Raw genomic sequence first — 19,270 nt, 5'->3', positions numbered from 1 at the left:
ATGTTTTATAATATGGCTGCTGAAACTGCCAGAAGCATACACACCAAGTTTTAAGTCTTCCTTTTTTAAGGCAAAAGAAATGGTGGAAGCTGAAACCAGGTCCCAGGTTTCTCACTGAACGCACAGTACTTTTCACACTACCATTCAAAGGTTCTGGGAAGTGTGCTCGACTCTTGCAAAGCACCATCTATCAAAATGATCTCAAAATTAGTACCTAAACATTTTCTGCTAATTAAATAAAAATTAGAAGCCATGAAAGAGTCTAGATGCTGAACAATATTTTATTTATGCTGCCCGAAATGCCAGACCTTAAAAATCGGTCCTCATTTTGCCTTGAAAAAAAAAAAAAAAGTTAAAAAAGATAAAGAACCAATTTTTAATGGTATGTTATATATTACCATGTTAATACACTCCATCAAAGTACGGGAGAACATTGTTTTAATGACACAGGGACAAACAGCCAGTTAAGTGTTATTGTTTTAACATAAGTAAAAAGTAAACTCCTACCAAAATTTAATAACAAAATAAACATTATTTTTTAAAAATTGGCTCTAGAGGGCCTTAAAAGTTAATACATGTTTAAAGGAAGTATCCACCAATATGGAAGATAGATCAATATTGAGTAGGTAATGAACAAAATCAATTATGATACTGGTACTTTTGGTTTTATTCAAAAGTTCTCTTGCATTGTCTCAGATAAGATAAAGGATCACAATATGACAGCTAAAAATTCATTTTAGTGTACTAACTGCTTAAGACTACATATAAATTTTCACAGGTAGGCCAAATACACGTTAAAATAGTAATACAGTGTCCTGTAGTTTAAACGTTGAGAACTTCACCAACATGCAGAAGAGAAAATAATTTTTATATATGCTCCTTTGGTTCACTAAACTTTCTTCTTTTTGGCACTGACTCTTGACTAGAAGAATCAAAGTGATGAAGGACCTGTCAAAAGAAAACAACTACTAAGGATACTTTCCAGTTTACATGTCTTTACTTTTAGGTTTTTTTCACGTCTCTGAGGTTTGTTTGCTCCTTCCTTCCCCCCCTTTCTTTTTAAAATTATACATAGTGTAACTATTTCTTACTAAGATAGGATACCTGAGTTCTTTAAAAAGTAGGGTAAATTTTATTACTGATATATCTTCTGATGGCTGCTGAAAGTATATAAATTATAAAGTGTAAGGTCTTCATTAGGGTTGTTGGAGAAGTCAAAAACATAGATCTAACATTATGTCCTCAAAATAGTAAAATATTTTGGGGGGATAAGAAGAAAAAAAGATTTTAAAATGAGCTGCAGATAGAGAAACATTCTATGTTGGCACCATGTAAGATTTAAATCATGTATTCTTTTTGTATTCCTGGTACTTAGCAATGCCTGATAGAAACTAGACATCACTGCACACTTTTGAATGAACGGGAGGACAAATAAAGAAAACCTGGGGCGCCTGGGTGGCTCAGTCAGCTAAACATCTGCCTTCTGCTCAGGTCATGATCCCATGAATAAATAAATGACCCCGAATAAATAAATAAAATCTTAAAAAAAGAAAATTCCTAAAAGTATTCCCTGAGTTACTTAACTTTGATTTTTTTTGAAAAAACTAATGATACAAATTGAATGATTTGGAAAAAAAATCAAAGCTTAATACGCTGGGAAAAGTTAGACAACTTAATATGTTAATGAAATGTCAGGTTATTTCATTCCCTTAACTTATATAAATTGAAAATAATATTAACTACATTTTTGAGATTACCCTTTTAACATTAGATTTTTTAAAAGCAGTCTTAGATATTCAGTTGTCTAAATGTTAACCTACTAATAATACTAAAAATTCTAGTTGAAAATATATTTATCTCAGAAATGACAAATACAAGATCTGATATGGTAAAATAAAGTCCTAAATTTGAAACAACTGTTAAAAAAATTAAGGTCAAGAAAATTTTTCTTTCTCCTAAGGTACTAAGAGGAGATGCTATTTTTTAGGGAACAAGTTCATTTAGTAACTTATTTATACTTCATTTTTGTTCTCTAGGAAGCTCAGCTCAAATTTGTGACCCAATTTTAGCTCTACATAAATTAAATGGCCTAAATATTCTTATACTCTCATTTTCTCATTCTACTCATATTTTTCTGGACATACTGATTTTAATTTTTTTATTAATTCCTCCAACTACTTCAAATTATTCATGAAATCAGTAAATATTTACGTGGAAAAAATTAATAAACATAGCACATCTTATTTTAAAATCACCTCTTTTTTTAGAACAAATTACATATAAACAAGATTTGGATATCAGTACTTTGAGGTAACATCCAGGGATATTATCATATTTATCATTTAAAATTTAATCTAGGGGCACCTGTGTGGCTCAGTTAGTTAAGCATCCAACTCTTTTTTTTTTTTTAAAGATTTTATTTATTTATTCGACAGAGATAGAGACAGCCAGGGAGAGAGGGAACACAAGCAGGGGGAGTGGGAGAGGAAAAAGCAGGCTCATAGCGGAGGAGCCTGATGTGGGGCTCAATCCCAGATCGCCAGGATCACGCCCTGAGCCGAAGGCAGACGCTTAACCGCCGTGCCAGCCAGGCGCCCCAAGCATCTAACTCTTGACTTTGGGTCAGGTCAGATCTCAGGGTTGTGAAATTGAGTCAGGCTCTGCGCTGGGCATAGAGCCTGCTTAAGATTCTCTCTCACTCCCTCTCCTTCTGACCTTCCTCCCTGCTCTCCCTCTCTAAAAAAAAATAAATTAAAAATAAAGAAAGAAAGAAAAATAAAATTTAATCTATAGTAATCATAGTCTGATACTTGCCATTTTATTCAACCTATATATTATCATAAGACTTACTGTTTTCCCAGGTTCGAGCTGACTTCTCTTCCGATTTTCTTTAGAAGATTTTACTGGCTGATTTCCATTAGCCTCCACAAAGATGGAATAATTACTAATTGGTTATTTCTCAAAGAACAACCAACACTTGATTTTTTAACGATAGGCAACTATATGCAGTTTTTTTAAAAAAAGCTTTCCTGAGATATAATTCAGATGCCATACAATTCATTTGAAAGTTTACAGTTCAATAATTCTAAGTATATTCAGATTTGTGCAACCATCATAGTGGTCAATTTTAGAACACTTTCATCACTCCAAAAAGAAACCCTGAGGTTGGTTGATTTGTTCCTTCCTTCATTCTCTTTCTTTTTAAAATTATACCTAGTGTAAGACAGAATACCTGGGTTCTTTGAATGTAGAGTAAAGCTATCACTTCCTGATTCCCCCCTTCTCCCACTAGCTCTAAGACTTTCTCTCGCTATAGAAATCCCTATTCTGTACTTTCAGATAAATAGAATCATATAATATGTGGACTTCTGTGACTGGTTTCTTTCATTTAGCATGTTTTCAAGGTTTATCCAGTTGAAGCATACATCAGTACTTCATTCCTTTTATGGCTGAATATTAGTCCATGGTATAGATATATTACATTTGTTTATCCATTTGTCTGTTGATGGATATTCAGGTTTCTTCCACCTTTTGGCTATTGTAAATAATGTTATCAATGTGGTTTTTTAAATGAATATTGGATGATGACACATTATTAGCTGTCATATTATTATTCTCTAAAAGGACATACTTATTTTCTGATGCTAAAAATGTACTTTTTCAACGATAACTTTCTTACTGTATATACTATTAAAGATTTTCATTTCTTGCCTTTTCCTAACAATAATTCAGCCATGATTCTCCAAATCAGGGGTACTGTGGCAGATAGTTCATATTCAAAAACATGGGCAATTTCAGAAATGAATGTCCCCAAAGTATCTTAATGTCATATTAATATCCTAATGAAGGATACTTATCCTAAGTAGAAGCTGCCTCAAAGACCATTTTGCTGCTAGTTGTACTAATTTTTGAAATTCTTTTATTTTTTGCTTTCATCAGCATACTAGTTTGAATACTGCCTTCTGCCAGTTCAAACTTCCTATGGAGAATGTAGAAAAAGGGGGCCTGGCCAGCTCAGCTGGAAGAGCATATGACTCTTGATCTTGGGGTCATGAGTTCGAGACCCAATTGTGGATAGAGAATACTAAAAATAATAAATAAAAACTTTAAAAAAAAAGAATGTGGAAAAAAGGACACCAAAAAATGGCACTATAATCAATGGTGTGCTGGTAAATGTTTAACAACAAGTTCTCCAGGAGTAACAAATCCTGAGTTGAGGCATTTGTTGATTTCCATGCTGTGAATATTCTCTTCATGTCCAATTTCAAGCTACCAATATGATGTCACTGAATGAGGAGTTGGGGAAAAAATACCACTATACCACTGTTAGAATGTGCTATTTGTTTCCTAAATTTAGATATAATGTTTTACAGAATGGTTTTTCTTCATCTCTGAACCTTTGAGTAACTTAAAGGTCTAAAATAAAATATAAATTTCCATTTAGTAAAAATAGAAAACTAAAATAAAGCAGTGGGTTTTTTGCTTAAAACATGAGATTCATTTTATGCAAAAATATATACTAAACATTCATTTTTAATGTCTTATTAACAAGACAATCTATTTACAGGATAGAACATGAGAATATTTTGGCATTCTAGGCCTAGTCTGGATGACAGTGTCATTTCTCAAAGCTTTTTCTGAATTCTCCTCTTTTATGTACCTACAATAAAATTCCCCATTCTCTCCTTTGTTCCATGTAGCCTATTCAAACTTCTATCATGGCCCTCTATCACTGCTTGTTGACCTCCAATTACTAAATTTTTAGCTAAGAGAAGGAACTATATTCATGTTATATCTCCAGCACCTAGTAAAGTACCTGACACATAATAGGTGCTTACTAAATATTGGTCCAGTAAAGGAAGGATTAAGAAGCAAAATAAACTCACATGTGGGAAAAAATTATAAGGTTAGAATGGAAAAAAAAATCTAAAGGTACACTTACTATTTTATTCTGAAAGATTTTTCCACTTCTTGTTTTGCTTTCAGACACATCAAGTTCAGATGTTTTACTGACTAACTGTTCAACCTAGAAAATAACACAAAATCACATAACATAATAAAAACTTTCCATAACACAATAATGGGGCTCCAAAATTCAATACCATAAAATCTTGGGTCTTATGTTAATGAAAACCGTGAATTTTAAGTAGTTCTTACTGTCACAAAAAGTGCAAAGGTAAAGATAGTGAAACTGACACTGCATGTAATTGCTCACTCACTGAACTGAAAAAGTCTCAAACGATCATCAGGCGCTACACTACTCTTCCAGAAGATAAGGATGTCAGCTCCCTCCCACTGGAGAAAGGGGAAGTGCAGAGGAAGGTGGACAATAACCAGTCCCATTATTTTCAAGTTCTTTTTATCTAAAGGTTATATCAAGATTTTATTGTCTATGGAAAACAAAATTAATCACGTCTGCTCCAGGCAACAAAAAGTATTATATTCTCCATTTGTAAATACAAAAGGCAGTAGAATAATTGCTTAAAGATTCTATCTAGCTCTGAAATTCTGAAATGCTATGAACAGTATTTAGGTTTATTACTAAATAAACCCAGTAAAATACTCAAAACTTTTCAACATATACTTTTCAAATTTTGTTAAAAAGCATTCTTAAGACCTAATTTTCTTCTAAAAGACCTTGAATATAATAAAAAAACCTGAAAATTAACTAAATAAGTATATAAGTAATAGTCTTCTGAAAAAAAAAGTTAAAAGTTAGATGAATTATCAAATTTATACCTGAGAATGAGAAATTGAAAGATCTAGACTTTCTTTAGACCTCATAATTTCATCTTCCTCACAAACTAAACTTGGTTCTGTTAAAAAAAAAAAAGAGTTAAAGTGTTATAAAATTGAATTGGAAGTGAGTTAATCTACGTTTTCATTAATTTCTTACCTCCAAGTTCAGAAGATCCAGGGTGTTTTTTCTGCTCTTCCATTTTAGTTTCAATGTCAAAATCATCCTACATAATTACATGAAGAAAAAAATGGATACATTTCAAAAAGCAATTAAAACAACTGGGTAGAAGTATTTATGAACAAATGTGTTTTACGCGAAGGTTAAATATAACATAACACTACAACTTACACTTGCTAGAAATAAAGTCCTATAATTACCATAAAAAGGTACCATATTTATCCAAAGTATAAACTATTCCTTTACTTTGCAGGGTTGTTTTAAGGACTAATATACAACTTTCTCAAAATATATAATGGTTCTAAGAACCCTTAGCTCTCACTGTTGTTTGAGGGCAATGAATTAGACAAGTTTATACAACTACTACTTCTATATCTCCAGAATTTCTATATAGATGCTATCATATACTCTGAATAAAAAATGCCCCAACCCTCTTCAGGGAGTTAGTGAATAAGCCCAATCATGGTATGACAGAAATAGCAACAAGTTTAATATCTACTTTATGATTCTTTTTCTCTTTGTGACATACATCAAAGAGCTTTAAATATTTTAAAGAATGCTACATAAATTCCAGCTATACTTGTTTATAAACTATCACTGGGATTTAGGTTTTGAGAAGACTTCTTCTTTGACTAAACTGGTTGAAAACTGAATTTTCTATTTGTTAGAATGTGATAGAACCTAAATTAGAAAAGTTAGTCTCTCTATATAAATACTGAGGTTATCATTTAGAATAAAATGAGGTAACAGAACAACAAAGATTAGATTTAAAAACAATCACGTTAATGTGAAAGATTTCCTGGGAGTGAGGCAACAACAACAACAAAAGCCTTTTTTATACTTCTGTTCATCCATTCATTCAACCAATACTGAGAATGCACACTGTACACTAAAGTGCTAGGCACAGGAGGATTACAAAAATGAAAGACACTTTCCCTGCCTTCTGGGAACTTCCAGGCTGCTTCAGGACAGTGACTTTGCAGGCCCCAAGGAAGTTCAAGCACAGGTCTAAAATGAGCACCTAGTAGGGGTATGTATGGTAGGAAGGATTCCAACATTATTTGGGCAATTGGAGCAGTTCAGTGGTTTTCAAATTATGCTCCAGACCAAAGAGTTTCCTCAGAGTCCACTCTGAGGGTAGTTGAGGGAGGCTGGGCCTCCAGGACCATTCCCTGCTTCATTCCGAATAGTTGTGCTTTTACATTTCTGAGAATGCTTGCACCAAGGTAAAAAGTTTTAAAACAAAAAGCCCATACCTTCTTTAAGATCCCTACCGACCCTGAGTTTATGATTATAATACAGTATTTACATAAATATTAATGAGAACTACTAGTCTTCAGAATTGAGGCAAACATTTGTTACTATTGTACTTTATAACTCTTTAAAATGTACTGACACTTATATAATGCTCCTGTTCATCCTCTACATCATCTTTGTCCATGAGAATTTTTTGAAGTGGTGTTTTAAATTGTTTTGGTGATAATATAGCTGAATCAATATTTTCCATTCGTTCTCTCTCAGTAGTCACTTTTACTTTGAAGGTGTGAAAAGGTGTTGGGACTTCTCCCACATTTAAGTACATAGGCTCCCCTTCAAATATCACTCCTTCACAATCACCATCCTTAAAACCAGGAGGCTGGTAATCTGGAGGTGTAACTGCAAAAAATAATGATGTTCATGAAATTGAAGAGAGCATCATCATCATCATCATCATCAAAACAGATTGAAAACATTTCAAATAGTAGAGAAAGGAAACCTTTTTTTTTCTTCACTTGACTGACTGTATGACCTTGAATAAATTATTTATCATCCTTGATTTCGTTTTCTCATCTGTGAAATGCAGATAATAGTAGTACCTACCCCATGGGGTCACTGTGGGTATTAGATGAATTAAAGTGTGTAAAATGCTCAGACCAGAACTGGCACATTATAAGTATTCAATAAATGTTAGTTATTATTATTGTTGTTGCTTTATGTTCTTCTAGAAGATATTACACATTTAAAATATATATTTCATATATATGTATATCCTTAACAAAACACAAATAAGATCATGTTGTTCGATACCTAGCTGTTTTTTTTTAGAGATTTTATTTATTTGAGAGAGAGAGAGAGAGCATATGTGTGTGCGCATGCGGAGGGAGAGGGGGGCTTGAGGGTGGGGAGGAGCAGAGGGAGAGGGACAAGCAGACTGGTACTGAGTGCGGAGGCCCAAAGTGGGGCTTGATCGACTCTGAGATCATGACTTGAGCCGAAATCAAGAGTCAAGTCTTAACCGACTTAGCCACCCAGGTATCCCTATACCTACCTAGGTATTTTTAACATTTCTTTTTAATCTATATTTAACATTCCTTGGATAAATTACCAGCACATTCTTTTTAATAGCTTGCACGGTATCCTCATAAACATATAACGTTGCATGTTTGTGTTAAGTATATTCCCAAGATATTTTTCTAGCTAAAGAATTTCTGGATTAAAGAGAACGTGCATCTAAAATTTTGATACTGCTAAATTGTCCTCTAAAAATGTTGCACCTGTATACATTCCCTCAAGAATTTATAAAAGTGCCTGCTTTCCCCCACACCCTTGCCAATAATTGATTTACAAATTTTACTACTCTGGTTAAGTGAAAAGTGGCATATCAACTGTTTCATTTCTATAATTATGAGTGAGGTTGTACCTCACATGGATATGTTCGTATCACTGGAAAAGTTTGTGTATATTTGAAAGTCTATTTTTTCAAATCTTTTTTTTTTTTTAAGATTTTATTTATTTATTGGCTAGAGAGAGAGTGAGAGAGAGAGCACGAACGGTGGGGAGGCACAGAGGAAGAGGGAGAAGCAGACTTCTCGTTGAGCAGGGAGCCTGATGCAGGGCTCAATCCCAGGACCCTGAGATCATGACCTGAGCCAAAAGCAGACATTTAATTGACTAAGCCACCCAGGTGCCCCTGAATCTTTTTCAAATACTGATATTAAATGAAAATTTTATAATTTCAAAAACTATATTACAATTTAGGTGCTTAAAATCATTTGGGATGGAAACCAATTGTTTCAATAATATAACATTGACACCAATAGTACCTTCATCGTAGTAAAAAAGTTTCATGGTCAAACAAACATCATTAGGTAAAGGTCCCAGATTTTGCATTAGAATATAAATCTTGCGAATGAGGAGAATACTTGCTTTCTTGGTGTCAGCAGACGACATACTAGATTCATTGCTTTTGTTTTTACTAGAAGAGAATTACACGTTAATTTCTTTTATGACACCCATAGCTTCTAGTAACAACTTCACGTTTTACTATTTGAGATTCTTATTCCTATTATATCACTAAATTTTTAAGTTGAAAGTTACCATAAAATGTGTTTTAATGACACTATTATTAAAATTTAATATCACTAATATCATTATTAATAACGTTATAAACTAATAATTTTATTTAAATTAATATGCATTTTATATGAGATGGTCAAAAGAAATGAGTGAGGGACTTTAATTAAATTTCTAATCACTCAAGCATACAATAGCTTTCCTACTCTTTGGCTCTGTTTCACAATTAAAATAGTATATAATTAGCCACACATTCTGGGCTTGCAGCTACTCGAAGGATATTTTGTACAGCCGCACCTCAATGGTTAACTGGGGATGTTTGAGAAGTTTCAGAATTAATCCTGAAGTTTAGCAATACAGTATTAATATAAATAAGTGGTAATCTGTAATACAAAAAGAAAATGATAAAATACCTTATGAAGTCCATGATTGGTCCATTATTAGTATACTTGAATTTAAATTGGTAACATTCTGAAATTGTCTTAAATAGAAAACATTGCAATTATGTATTTGATATACAGTACTGGTGGCCAAGTCGTTATATATAGCTTTTGTATGACTCTTAACATTGATTTAATAGATTTTTCTGCCATGTTAATCCTTACTGGTCCACTGAAACTCTCAAGTCCTAACAGTAAATTCCCATGATTTGGGATTTGGGGCTTCAGTTTTAAGAGAGATATATATTCTCCCACTAATTGCAACGTATATCATATACACCAGAGGGAAGGAACTCCTTAGCAGGCAGGTAAGAGGGGCAGTATTATCTCTTACTCAAGCAGAATGGCTTTAAGCACAGGGCTTAAATCCTTGCTGTATGTAACCAGAAGCAAGTTATTTAAGTCTTCTAGGTTTTAGTTTCCCCAGCTAATAAAAGGGGTTGAAAATAGTATCTATCTCATTGGTGGTTGTGAAATAGGATAATTTATACAGAGCCCTTAATAAAGTGCCTGGCACACCGAACCATCAATAAGTATTAGTGAATCAACAAGGTTGCTCTTTTACTGAAAGAAAAAATGTTCAACTATATAAAACGTCGGAAACTAAATGACTATTTTCTGAACAATTAGTTAGCTTCTGAACAATCAACTAATTCACAGCTGTTGTCCATGAGATTTTTTGTCCCCGTGGACATATATTAAGCATTAATTGCAGGCATGAGTATCAAAGAGAAGACACACTGCCAGCCCTCTTGAAGCTTTTTTTATTGCTTTCTTTACATTTCAGTGCTCACATAGGAACAGGGATCAGCTCTCTTTAAAAAAAAATCTGCTTCTCCATGACTGAACGAAAAACTATATTATAAATAGTGATACTGTAATGGTTAAAGCACCAAGATCATGGACTGGCCTTCTTAGGTCCGAATTCTGGTTCTGCCACTGTGACCTTAGGCAAGAAAACTTGTATCTAGGTTTCCTTATCTATAAAGTGGAAATAATGGTAGTTACCTCTTGAAGGTTATGATGAGTAAATGAGACAATTCAAAGAACAGAGCCTAATAATAGCAAGTACTCAAAAGATCTTTCCCCTTTGTTTCTTATTACTGGTTTTCCCTGTCACTTCTTATAATCCCTTCTTTGTCAGATGAACAGTTGGATGTGACTGGATTGGGATGAATATTCAAAGCTCAAGGATAAGTATCTTATTTTTGTCAAATTCAACCCCTTTCATAATTTTATAAAAAGAATGTTATATAGAAGCAGAAGGCAGGAGACTTAGGTTATTTCTAAGGGGTTTTGGATTTGTGGCCCAGGATCAGTCACAAAATCTCTCTGGTAGTAAGTATATTAATCTGTTTAAAGATAACAATACAAGCCTTGTCTTACCTCAAAAGAGCCCTTATGAGGTTCAAATGTGAAAATACATGTGAAAGTGAATACAATTAAAGGCATAAGATAAAAAAAAGAAAAAGAAAAAAATAAAAGCATAAGATATTATAATTTATGTTATTTTTTGATATTAGAGATACTATGTTTCTTTACTAACTTAAGCACACCTACCTGAGGGTCTTCTGGATTGGTGTATACCTATTTAAAAATAATTCATAATTGAGTTATATAAGACTAAGTATTCAAGGAGAACTAAATTGGATGTTTAGACTAAACTATTAAATGGATTCAGAAAAACAAAATACAAAATGACCCCCCAAAATATTAGTTACTTTTTTCCCACTGAATAGATCATTTGTTTGAATAAAGTGACATAATCAATGCTGGTTTTAATGTTATTTAAATAAGCAAGGCCGAATTTGACTGTCTTTAAGAAAGAACATACAATTTAAAAATACTTACAGCTAGAACAACCATCCTTAGCTGAAATATAACAAAGAACAAAAATCTTACTTTTACTTTATAAAATATTTTTTCATGATGGATCACAAGAATTCTTTGTCCTATTTCAACATTTATTCCTCATAAGAAATAATATTGCAGAAAATATGATGTATATAAAGCAACACCCTGGATGTTCTTCCTTATTCCCCCAAATATCTATTTCTAGTTGACTTACTGAAGGTTGACATTCATGTCTTTGATGTAAGCAAATACAGGCATTTCTGCCAGTTACAAGGAAAATATATACTGTGAAATAACACGTTAAACCTTACCAGTGTAAGAACTGATTTTGAAAAGAGAAAAGCAGAGTTCAGGACTCTGTTCCTTTAATAAAGGGAAGAGGTTTTGAAGACCATAGGAATAGAGAATCGCAGGAAATAACCCACTCAGGTAATCTGTCAAAAATCTGAGTCATCCTCGGTTTGGATCTTTTCCTTACATTCTACAACCAATCTATCAAGTTCAATCAGTTCTACTGCCAAATATATCCCGAATCTTTTCATTTCTTTCCTTCTCTGCCATGCTGGTTCACCAGAACTGCATTAACAGGTTATGCACCATTCTCCTTGTTCTCCTTCTCCTGTATATTGTCTTAACAACAGCGGGAGTGATTTTTAATTTAAAGTATAAATCAAATGATGTCACATTTCTACTAAAACCTTCAAATGGCTTTTATTTGCACTTAAAATAAAATTCAAACTCCTTCGCCTATACAGTTCTGAATGCCCTGGCCCTGCTTACCTCCTCAGGCTCCTCTAGGCTATTCTCCCTCCCCTACTGCTCATTGCATCCCATTCCCATTCACACTGGCCTTCTTTTTGTTCCTTGAACTTTCTAAATTCCCCTTCAACTCTGTATTTGCTGTTCTGCCAGGAATATTCTCTCCCAAAGTCAATGCCTGGCTGGTTTCTTCTCAATCAAGTCTCAGCTTAAATGTCACTTACTCAGGACCACCCTATCTAAAGTTACCCCACCTCTCCACCTGTGACACACTTTCTCGCAATATTTTATTGGCATTTAACACAATTGGAAATCATCCGATTTACTTGTTTTATTGACTGTTTTCCCACTACAGAAGGGACCCTCTTTGTCTCATTGATCACTGTTAGTTCACCCAGCTCCTACCTAGAATATGTGTCTAGCACATAGCAGGCACTCAATATTTAATTAGTATTAAATATTTAATGCCTTAATAAGGGAGATTAGTGACCATGGATAAAATTTTATCTTTTTTACAATTTTGTTTAGAGCTTGACTTCTTCATATATGCTGATATAAACATAAGTATATAAAAATGCTTATAGTCAACAGTAAACACTTATTAATTGAAATTTCACTTATTCAGAATTTGTGACAATTTAACCTAGATCACACGGAAATTTATTTTTGAACTCTCACAAAGAAATAATTTATTAAATTATTAGTATAAACAAAATTGTAGAAGGCATGTAAATTAATAAATGAATTATTTTAAAAGACTTTTTAATTCATTAAGTTTTTGTAAGTTAGTATGTGTTACTAAAACAAATACGTGTTAACAGTTAACACTGGCTTGGCAAAATCTGTCAAGTATTAATTCTATTGGCTTAAAATGAGTTGAATATTAGTCTTTAAAATATTCAAATGTTCAAACTTTTGAGTAATTTGGACTGGCCTATGCCAAAGTTAGTTTAAATTAATGTTTTACTTTGTGGCAATTGCTGTTACATTTGTAGAGTATAAACTGTAGGAAAAAGATAAAGAAATATTGACTTACGTATTTTTTTTGTAAAGCATCATAGCATCCTAGCATCCTAAAAAATAACGAAGGATTCATTTTTAGACTGAATGCATTTCCAGAAAAGAATTCTTTTAATAAGTCTCCATGTTATCTCATTACTAAATAATACAAAATTTTCTTATTAAAGCTCCCTTTTTTTTTAAGATTTTATTTTTTTTAAGCAATCTCTACACCCAATGTGGGGCTCAAACTTACAACCCTGAGATCAAGAATCACATGTTCTACTGACTGAGCCAGCCGGCTCTCCAAAGCTCCTTTATTAACCACCTTAAAATAGTAAAACAAATAGTGGCAGAAATATAAACTGTTGATAGAGGATGGCTCGGGATAGGAGGTAAAATATCTGACAGCTACTCATGGGGAACATTAACAGGAAAATGAATGCTGTTCACATGAAGCCCAAAATAAAGGAAAGTTTTAAGCAAAAATCCAAAGACCTACAAAAATGGTATCTAGTGTTGAAGGGAGAATTACTAAAATTGGGTTAAATACTGAAAGGTATCCAAGGTATAAAAAAAAAATGTGATTTAAGAAAAAAATTAACATCATTAGGTATTCTTTTACTTACCACTTCACTAACTGTGTAGATCCTGGACAGTTTTTATCTTCTCTCAGAATTTTGACACAAAGATCTAAACACCAAAATGATATAAATATAGAGTTGCTTAAGATTAGTAAACAACTAGAGGCGCCTGGGTGGCACAGCGGTTAAGCGTCTGCCTTTGGCTCAGGGCGTGATCCCAGCGTTATGGGATCGAGCCCCACATCAGGCTCCTCCGCTATGAGCCTGCTTCTTCCTCTCCCACTCCCCCTGCTTGTGTTCCCTCTCTCGCTGGCTGTCTCTATCTCTGTTGAATAAATAAATAAAATCTTTAAAAAAAAAAAGATTAGTAAACAACTAGAAATTTAACTGAGGATTATTTTCTTCAGCTGTGTATGAAATATATTATTAAATGGCAATGACCTTCCAGATGATTGGTATTAATATAATTTAAAAGAAGAAAGGTTTTATGGAAACAAAGATTTTTTTATCCTTATTATAAAATGGCATCATAATGATTAGGATACATGTTGATGGGTAGAAAAAAAATAATTTTTCAAAGTTATAAGATATTTAAAGTTAGATATAATGCTTTCACACAATCATTACCCAAGAGTCTCAGACTATTTGCATGGGCCCTTATCCCAATTAAATACTTGTAAGAGACCAAGAAGTTAACTAGCTATCAGAGATAGAAACCTGCAAGAAAACAACAGGTAATACAATGGAAAGGACTGAGATCTCTGTCTCAGGTTTCTTATCTGAAAAACAGAGATAATATCTAACTCAAAGTCCGGTAATATGAATTAACAAGATATAATACATACCATAGCACTTAACATATTACCCAGCATATAGTTAGCACAAAATTAGGTACATACTATCACTGGGTAATGAATTACTACTGTAGTATAAATAGGTTATATTATTTTTACTTCGTTAAAATAACACAAGAACATATACTACCACTGTACAAAGCTATTAATAATAGAATGCTTGTATCTACTTAGTTTGTCATTATAAAAGTAACGTCAGGTAAAATTAAACTTGAGAAACTGAGGAAAAATTTTATGATTAAGTGCTTCTAAAGGTATTAATATACTTAAAAAAAAGATTCATGTATTTCAGTGAGAGAGAGCATGCAGGGGGGAGAAAGAAACTTAAGCAGACTCTGGGCTGATTGCTGAGCCCCACATGGGGCTGATCTCACGACCCTGAGATCAGACCTGAACTGAAACTAAGAGTCAGATGCTGAACCAACTGCACCACCCAGGCACCCCTTGAATATACTTTTTAAAAAACACTGGGGCGCCTGGGTGGCACAGCGGTTAAGCGTCTGCCTTTGGCTCAGGGCGTGATCCCGGCATTATGGGATCGAGCCCCACATCAGGCTCTTCCGCTATGAGCCTGCTTCTTCCTCTCCCACTCTCCCTGCTTGTGTTCCCTCTCTCGCTGGCTGTCTCTATCTCTGTCAAATAAATAAATAAAATCTTTAAAAAAAAAAAAAAAACCACTTAGTCCACACAAAAACTTGTACATGAATGTGGCATAATTTATAATAGCCAAAAAATGGGGTTCCTGGGTGGCTCAGTTGGTTCAGCAACAGACTTTTGATTTTGGCTCAGGTCATGATCTCAGGGTCATGAGATAAGCTCCACATCAGGCTCCATGCTCAGTGCAGAGTCTGCTTGAGGTTCTCTCCCTCTACCCCTCCCTGGTCCTGCTCGTGGGTGCTCTCTCTCAAATTTAAAAAAAAAGAAAGAAAGAAAAAAAATGTAATAGACAAAAAGTGGAAACAACTGAAACAAATGTTCATCAACTGATGAAGGATAAATAAAATGTGGTATATCCATATAATGGAATATTATTCAGCAATAAAAGAGAATGAAGTACTAATTCATGTTACCATATGGATGAACCTTAAAAACAAATTAAGTGAGAGGAGCCGTTCACAAAGGACCACATATTGTATGATACCATTTACATTAAGTGTCCAGAATAGGCAAATCCATAGAGACAGGGAGCAGGTTGGTGGATGCCTAGGACTGGGGAGGTAGGGGAAGTGGAGAGTCACTTAGTGGGTATGGAGTTCTCTTATGGGTTGACGAAATGTTCTAAAATCGACTGTGGTAATGGTTGCACACCAATTTGAATATACTAAAAATCATTCAATTGTGCATTTTAAATGCATGAATTATCAGGTATGTGAATTATATCTTAATAAAGCTATTATTTAAAAAAATATCTAAACAAAAAATTACAGTATTACAGTTTTATCTATTATTTTCCCCATTTTAATTTTTTAACATAGATTTAATTAACATATAGTGTATTATTAGTTTCAGAGGTAGAGTTCAGTGATTCATCAGTCTTATATAATACCAGTGCTCATTACATCACGTGTTCTCCTAATGTCCATCACCTAGTTACCCCACCTCCCCCCCCTCCCCTCCAGCAACCCTCAATTTGTTTCCTATTTAAGAGTCTCTTATGGGGGCGCCTGGGTGGCACAGCGGTTAAAGCGTCTGCCTTCGGCTCAGGGCGTTATCCCGGCGTTACGGGATCGAGCCCCACATCAGGCTCCTCCGCTATGAGCCTGCTTCTTCCTCTCCCACTCCCCCTGCTTGTGTTCCCTCTCTCGCTGGCTGTCTCTATCTCTGTCAAATAAATAAATAAAATCTTTAAAAAAAAAAAAAAAAAAAAGAGTCTCTTATGGTTTGTCTCACTCTCTGATTTTGTCTTATTTTTCCCTCTCTTCCCCTATGATCTTCTGTTTTGTTTCTTAAATTCCACATATGAGTAAGTTCATATGATAATTGTCCTTCTCTGATTGACTTATTTCACTTAGCATAATACCCTCTAGTTCCAGATACCTGGGTGGCTCAGTCAGTTAAGCATCTGCCCTCAGCTCAGGTCATGATCCCAGGGTCCTGGGATGGAATCCTGCATCAGGTCCCTGCTCAGCGGGGAGCCTGCTTCTCCCTCTGCCTGCCGCTCTCCCTGCTTGTGCTTGCATGCACTCTCTCACTCTCTCTGATAAATAAATAAATAATCTTTAAAAAAAAGAAAAAAAATACCCTCTAGTTCCATCCATGTCATTGCAAATGGCAAGATTTCATTTTTTTGATGGCTTAGTATTCCATTGTGTGTGTGTGTATACATCTTCTTTATCCATTCAACTGTCGATGGACATCTGGGCTCTTTTCATAGTTCGGCTATTGTGGACATTGATGCTATAAACATTGGGGTTCAGGTGCCCCTTCGGATCACTACATTTGTATCTTTGGAGCAGATACCTAGTAGTGCAATTGCTGGGTCAAAAAATCACAGTGTTAAAGCAAGCCAAAATAAAAACATGTTTAAATAAAGAGTTTTGTGTGTGCGTGTGTTTTTAAATAGGCTCCGTGCCTAGCATGGAACCCAACACAGGCTTGAACTCAAGACCCTGAGATTGAGACCTGAGCTGAAATCAAGATTTGGACACTTAATCCACTGAGCCACCCAGGCACCTCTAAAGAAAGTTTTAAAATGAACATTACATTTAAAAAATTGAAACAAAAAAAACATAAACATGACATTACCATCTAGATATCTTGTTCCATAAGCACATTCCGGAAATATTCCTCTCAAATATGTGATGCAGGATACTGAAACTGCTAGGAGCCTCTTCACTAATACTAAGGACTGTTGTTCTGTTGATATCTTATTGGGAAACACCAGCGCACTCTAAATTCAAGGAAAATTAAAACATTTTATTTAGATTAATTAAAACATTTTATTTAGATTTATAAAAAATAACATCTTCCTGAACTTTGAGTAGATCTAATTTTGCATATGCATGTTACTTTCCCTAAGAATCCTAACCATAAAAAAAAAAAAAAAATTCCTAACTATAGTGGTTAGTAATCCCCAAAAAGTCAGGGTGGCTTCTAAGATGTGAGGGTAATTCCAGGGTTTCAGCCTAAAGATAGAATGCAAAAAGTGGTTAAGAATCATGGTAAAAATCCTCCTGCAGGTTGACTGTCTGTAAGTGCATAATACATGATAGACAGCACTTCTTTTCTCTTTAGTTACTGACTAGGTTTGACACAGGTAACTATAATACAAGAACTGTGCAAAGATGAGAATTTTATCTTTGTGAGGCATAGACATTCATTTCCTAGGAATGGACTGCTAAGAATGATAATTTTATCAAAGCAACAGAATAGCATTTATTAACACCTAATGTAAATTGAATATGAACCGGTTATTTAATGCAATGCATCAAATATCTAATACAATTCTCCACTGACTCTATAAAGAGTTTAGTAAATATCTTCATTTCTTAAAATATGGAATTTTCTGATCTCATTAAACCCTCAAACAGTTGACTCTAACTTTAGAATATAAAAACAGCTGAGACTTCAAGAAACAATAAAATTAGCTAAATTAAAATATATTAAAATACATGAAATCATACCATGGAAGTTCTTTGCAATTGTGCAGTGGCCATCTTCTGATAAAGTCTTTTCTTCAATTCAACCTAGTGACACAAATACAAGCTTTAACTTCAGATCTTATTTTTATCCCTAATTTTCTTTTCTTTTTTTTTAAGATTTTATTTATTTATTCAACAGAGAGAGAGACAGCCAGTGAGAGAGGGAACACAAGCAGGGGGAGTGGGAGAGGAAGAAGCAGGCTCATAGCAGAGGAGCCTGATGTGGGGCTCGATCCCACAACGCCAGGATCACGCCCTGAGCCGAAGGCAGACGCTTAACCGCTGTGCCACCCAGGCGCCCCTATCCCTAATTTTCTAGTTTACTACATGTAAAGTCAGAAAGAACTTTACGTAAATAAATGAAAACAAATTTTGTGAATAATTTCATGTAAATAAATTTTACATTAATAAATAAATCACAGTATTCAAGCATTGACTACATTGCTACAGTTAGGTAGGTATTAGGTATGAAAACTGCCCCTGCCAAACTCTTTAAAATAATCTTAAAATTTTTGTTCTGGATGTGTCTGAGGGTGTTGTGGATGAGATGAACATTTGAGTTGCTGGACGGAGGAAAGCAGATCCTCCTCCCTAGTGTGAACATGCTTCAATTGACTGAAGACCTGAATGAAACACAAAGCCTACTCTGAGTAAGAAGGAACCCCTCCTGGCTGACTGTTATGCTGGGACATCGGTCTTTTCCTGCCTTTGGACTCAAACTGAAACTTCGACTCTTTCTTGGGTCTCCAGCTTGCTGACTACAGAGCTTGGAACTTTTAATTGTGTGACTAATTTCTTACAATAAAAATCTTTTGTATACGTATACCTGAAACAACAATAACAACAACTGTGGGGGCGCCTGGGTGGCTCAGACCGTTAGGCGTCTTCC

The 19,270-nt window shown here is 34.3% G+C and overlaps 1 protein-coding gene across 1 annotated transcript; it reads right to left on the bottom strand.

Moving 5' to 3' along the window:
* Positions 1–737: 737 nt before the first annotated feature.
* Positions 738–18,677, bottom strand: HORMAD1 (HORMA domain containing 1). The gene is made up of 14 exons (XM_026486621.4): positions 18,364–18,677; positions 17,486–17,630; positions 13,932–13,995; positions 13,340–13,376; positions 11,542–11,562; positions 11,251–11,277; positions 9,664–9,731; positions 9,001–9,152; positions 7,314–7,573; positions 5,897–5,963; positions 5,740–5,816; positions 4,943–5,026; positions 2,851–2,922; positions 738–948 (listed from the first exon to the last, which is right to left on the bottom strand). Exons 1-14 carry the CDS (start codon positions 18,394–18,396, stop codon positions 868–870), a joined length of 1,188 nt encoding a protein of 395 aa, XP_026342406.1. The 5' UTR covers positions 18,397–18,677; the 3' UTR covers positions 738–867.
* Between the last annotated feature and the right edge of the window lie 593 nt (positions 18,678–19,270).

The sequence above is a fragment of the Ursus arctos genome, unplaced genomic scaffold (genome assembly GCF_023065955.2).
Source record: "Ursus arctos isolate Adak ecotype North America unplaced genomic scaffold, UrsArc2.0 scaffold_12, whole genome shotgun sequence".
NCBI classification, from domain to species: Eukaryota; Metazoa; Chordata; class Mammalia; order Carnivora; family Ursidae; genus Ursus; species Ursus arctos.
This window is presented reverse-complemented; position numbering and strand designations above follow the sequence as displayed.

Excerpts from the sequence above, each read along its gene's own strand:
- HORMAD1 (XM_026486621.4), bottom strand. The coding sequence starts at position 18,396 with ATGGCCACTGCACAATTGCAAAGAACTTCCATG. Across the intron at positions 13,377-13,931 it reads TCTACACAGTTAGTGAAGTG|GATGCTAGGATGCTATGATG; the intron begins GTAAGTAAAAGA and ends GTTATTTTTTAG. Across the intron at positions 9,732-11,250 it reads CCAATCCAGAAGACCCTCAG|ACAATTTCAGAATGTTACCA; the intron begins GTAGGTGTGCTT and ends TTTCTATTTAAG.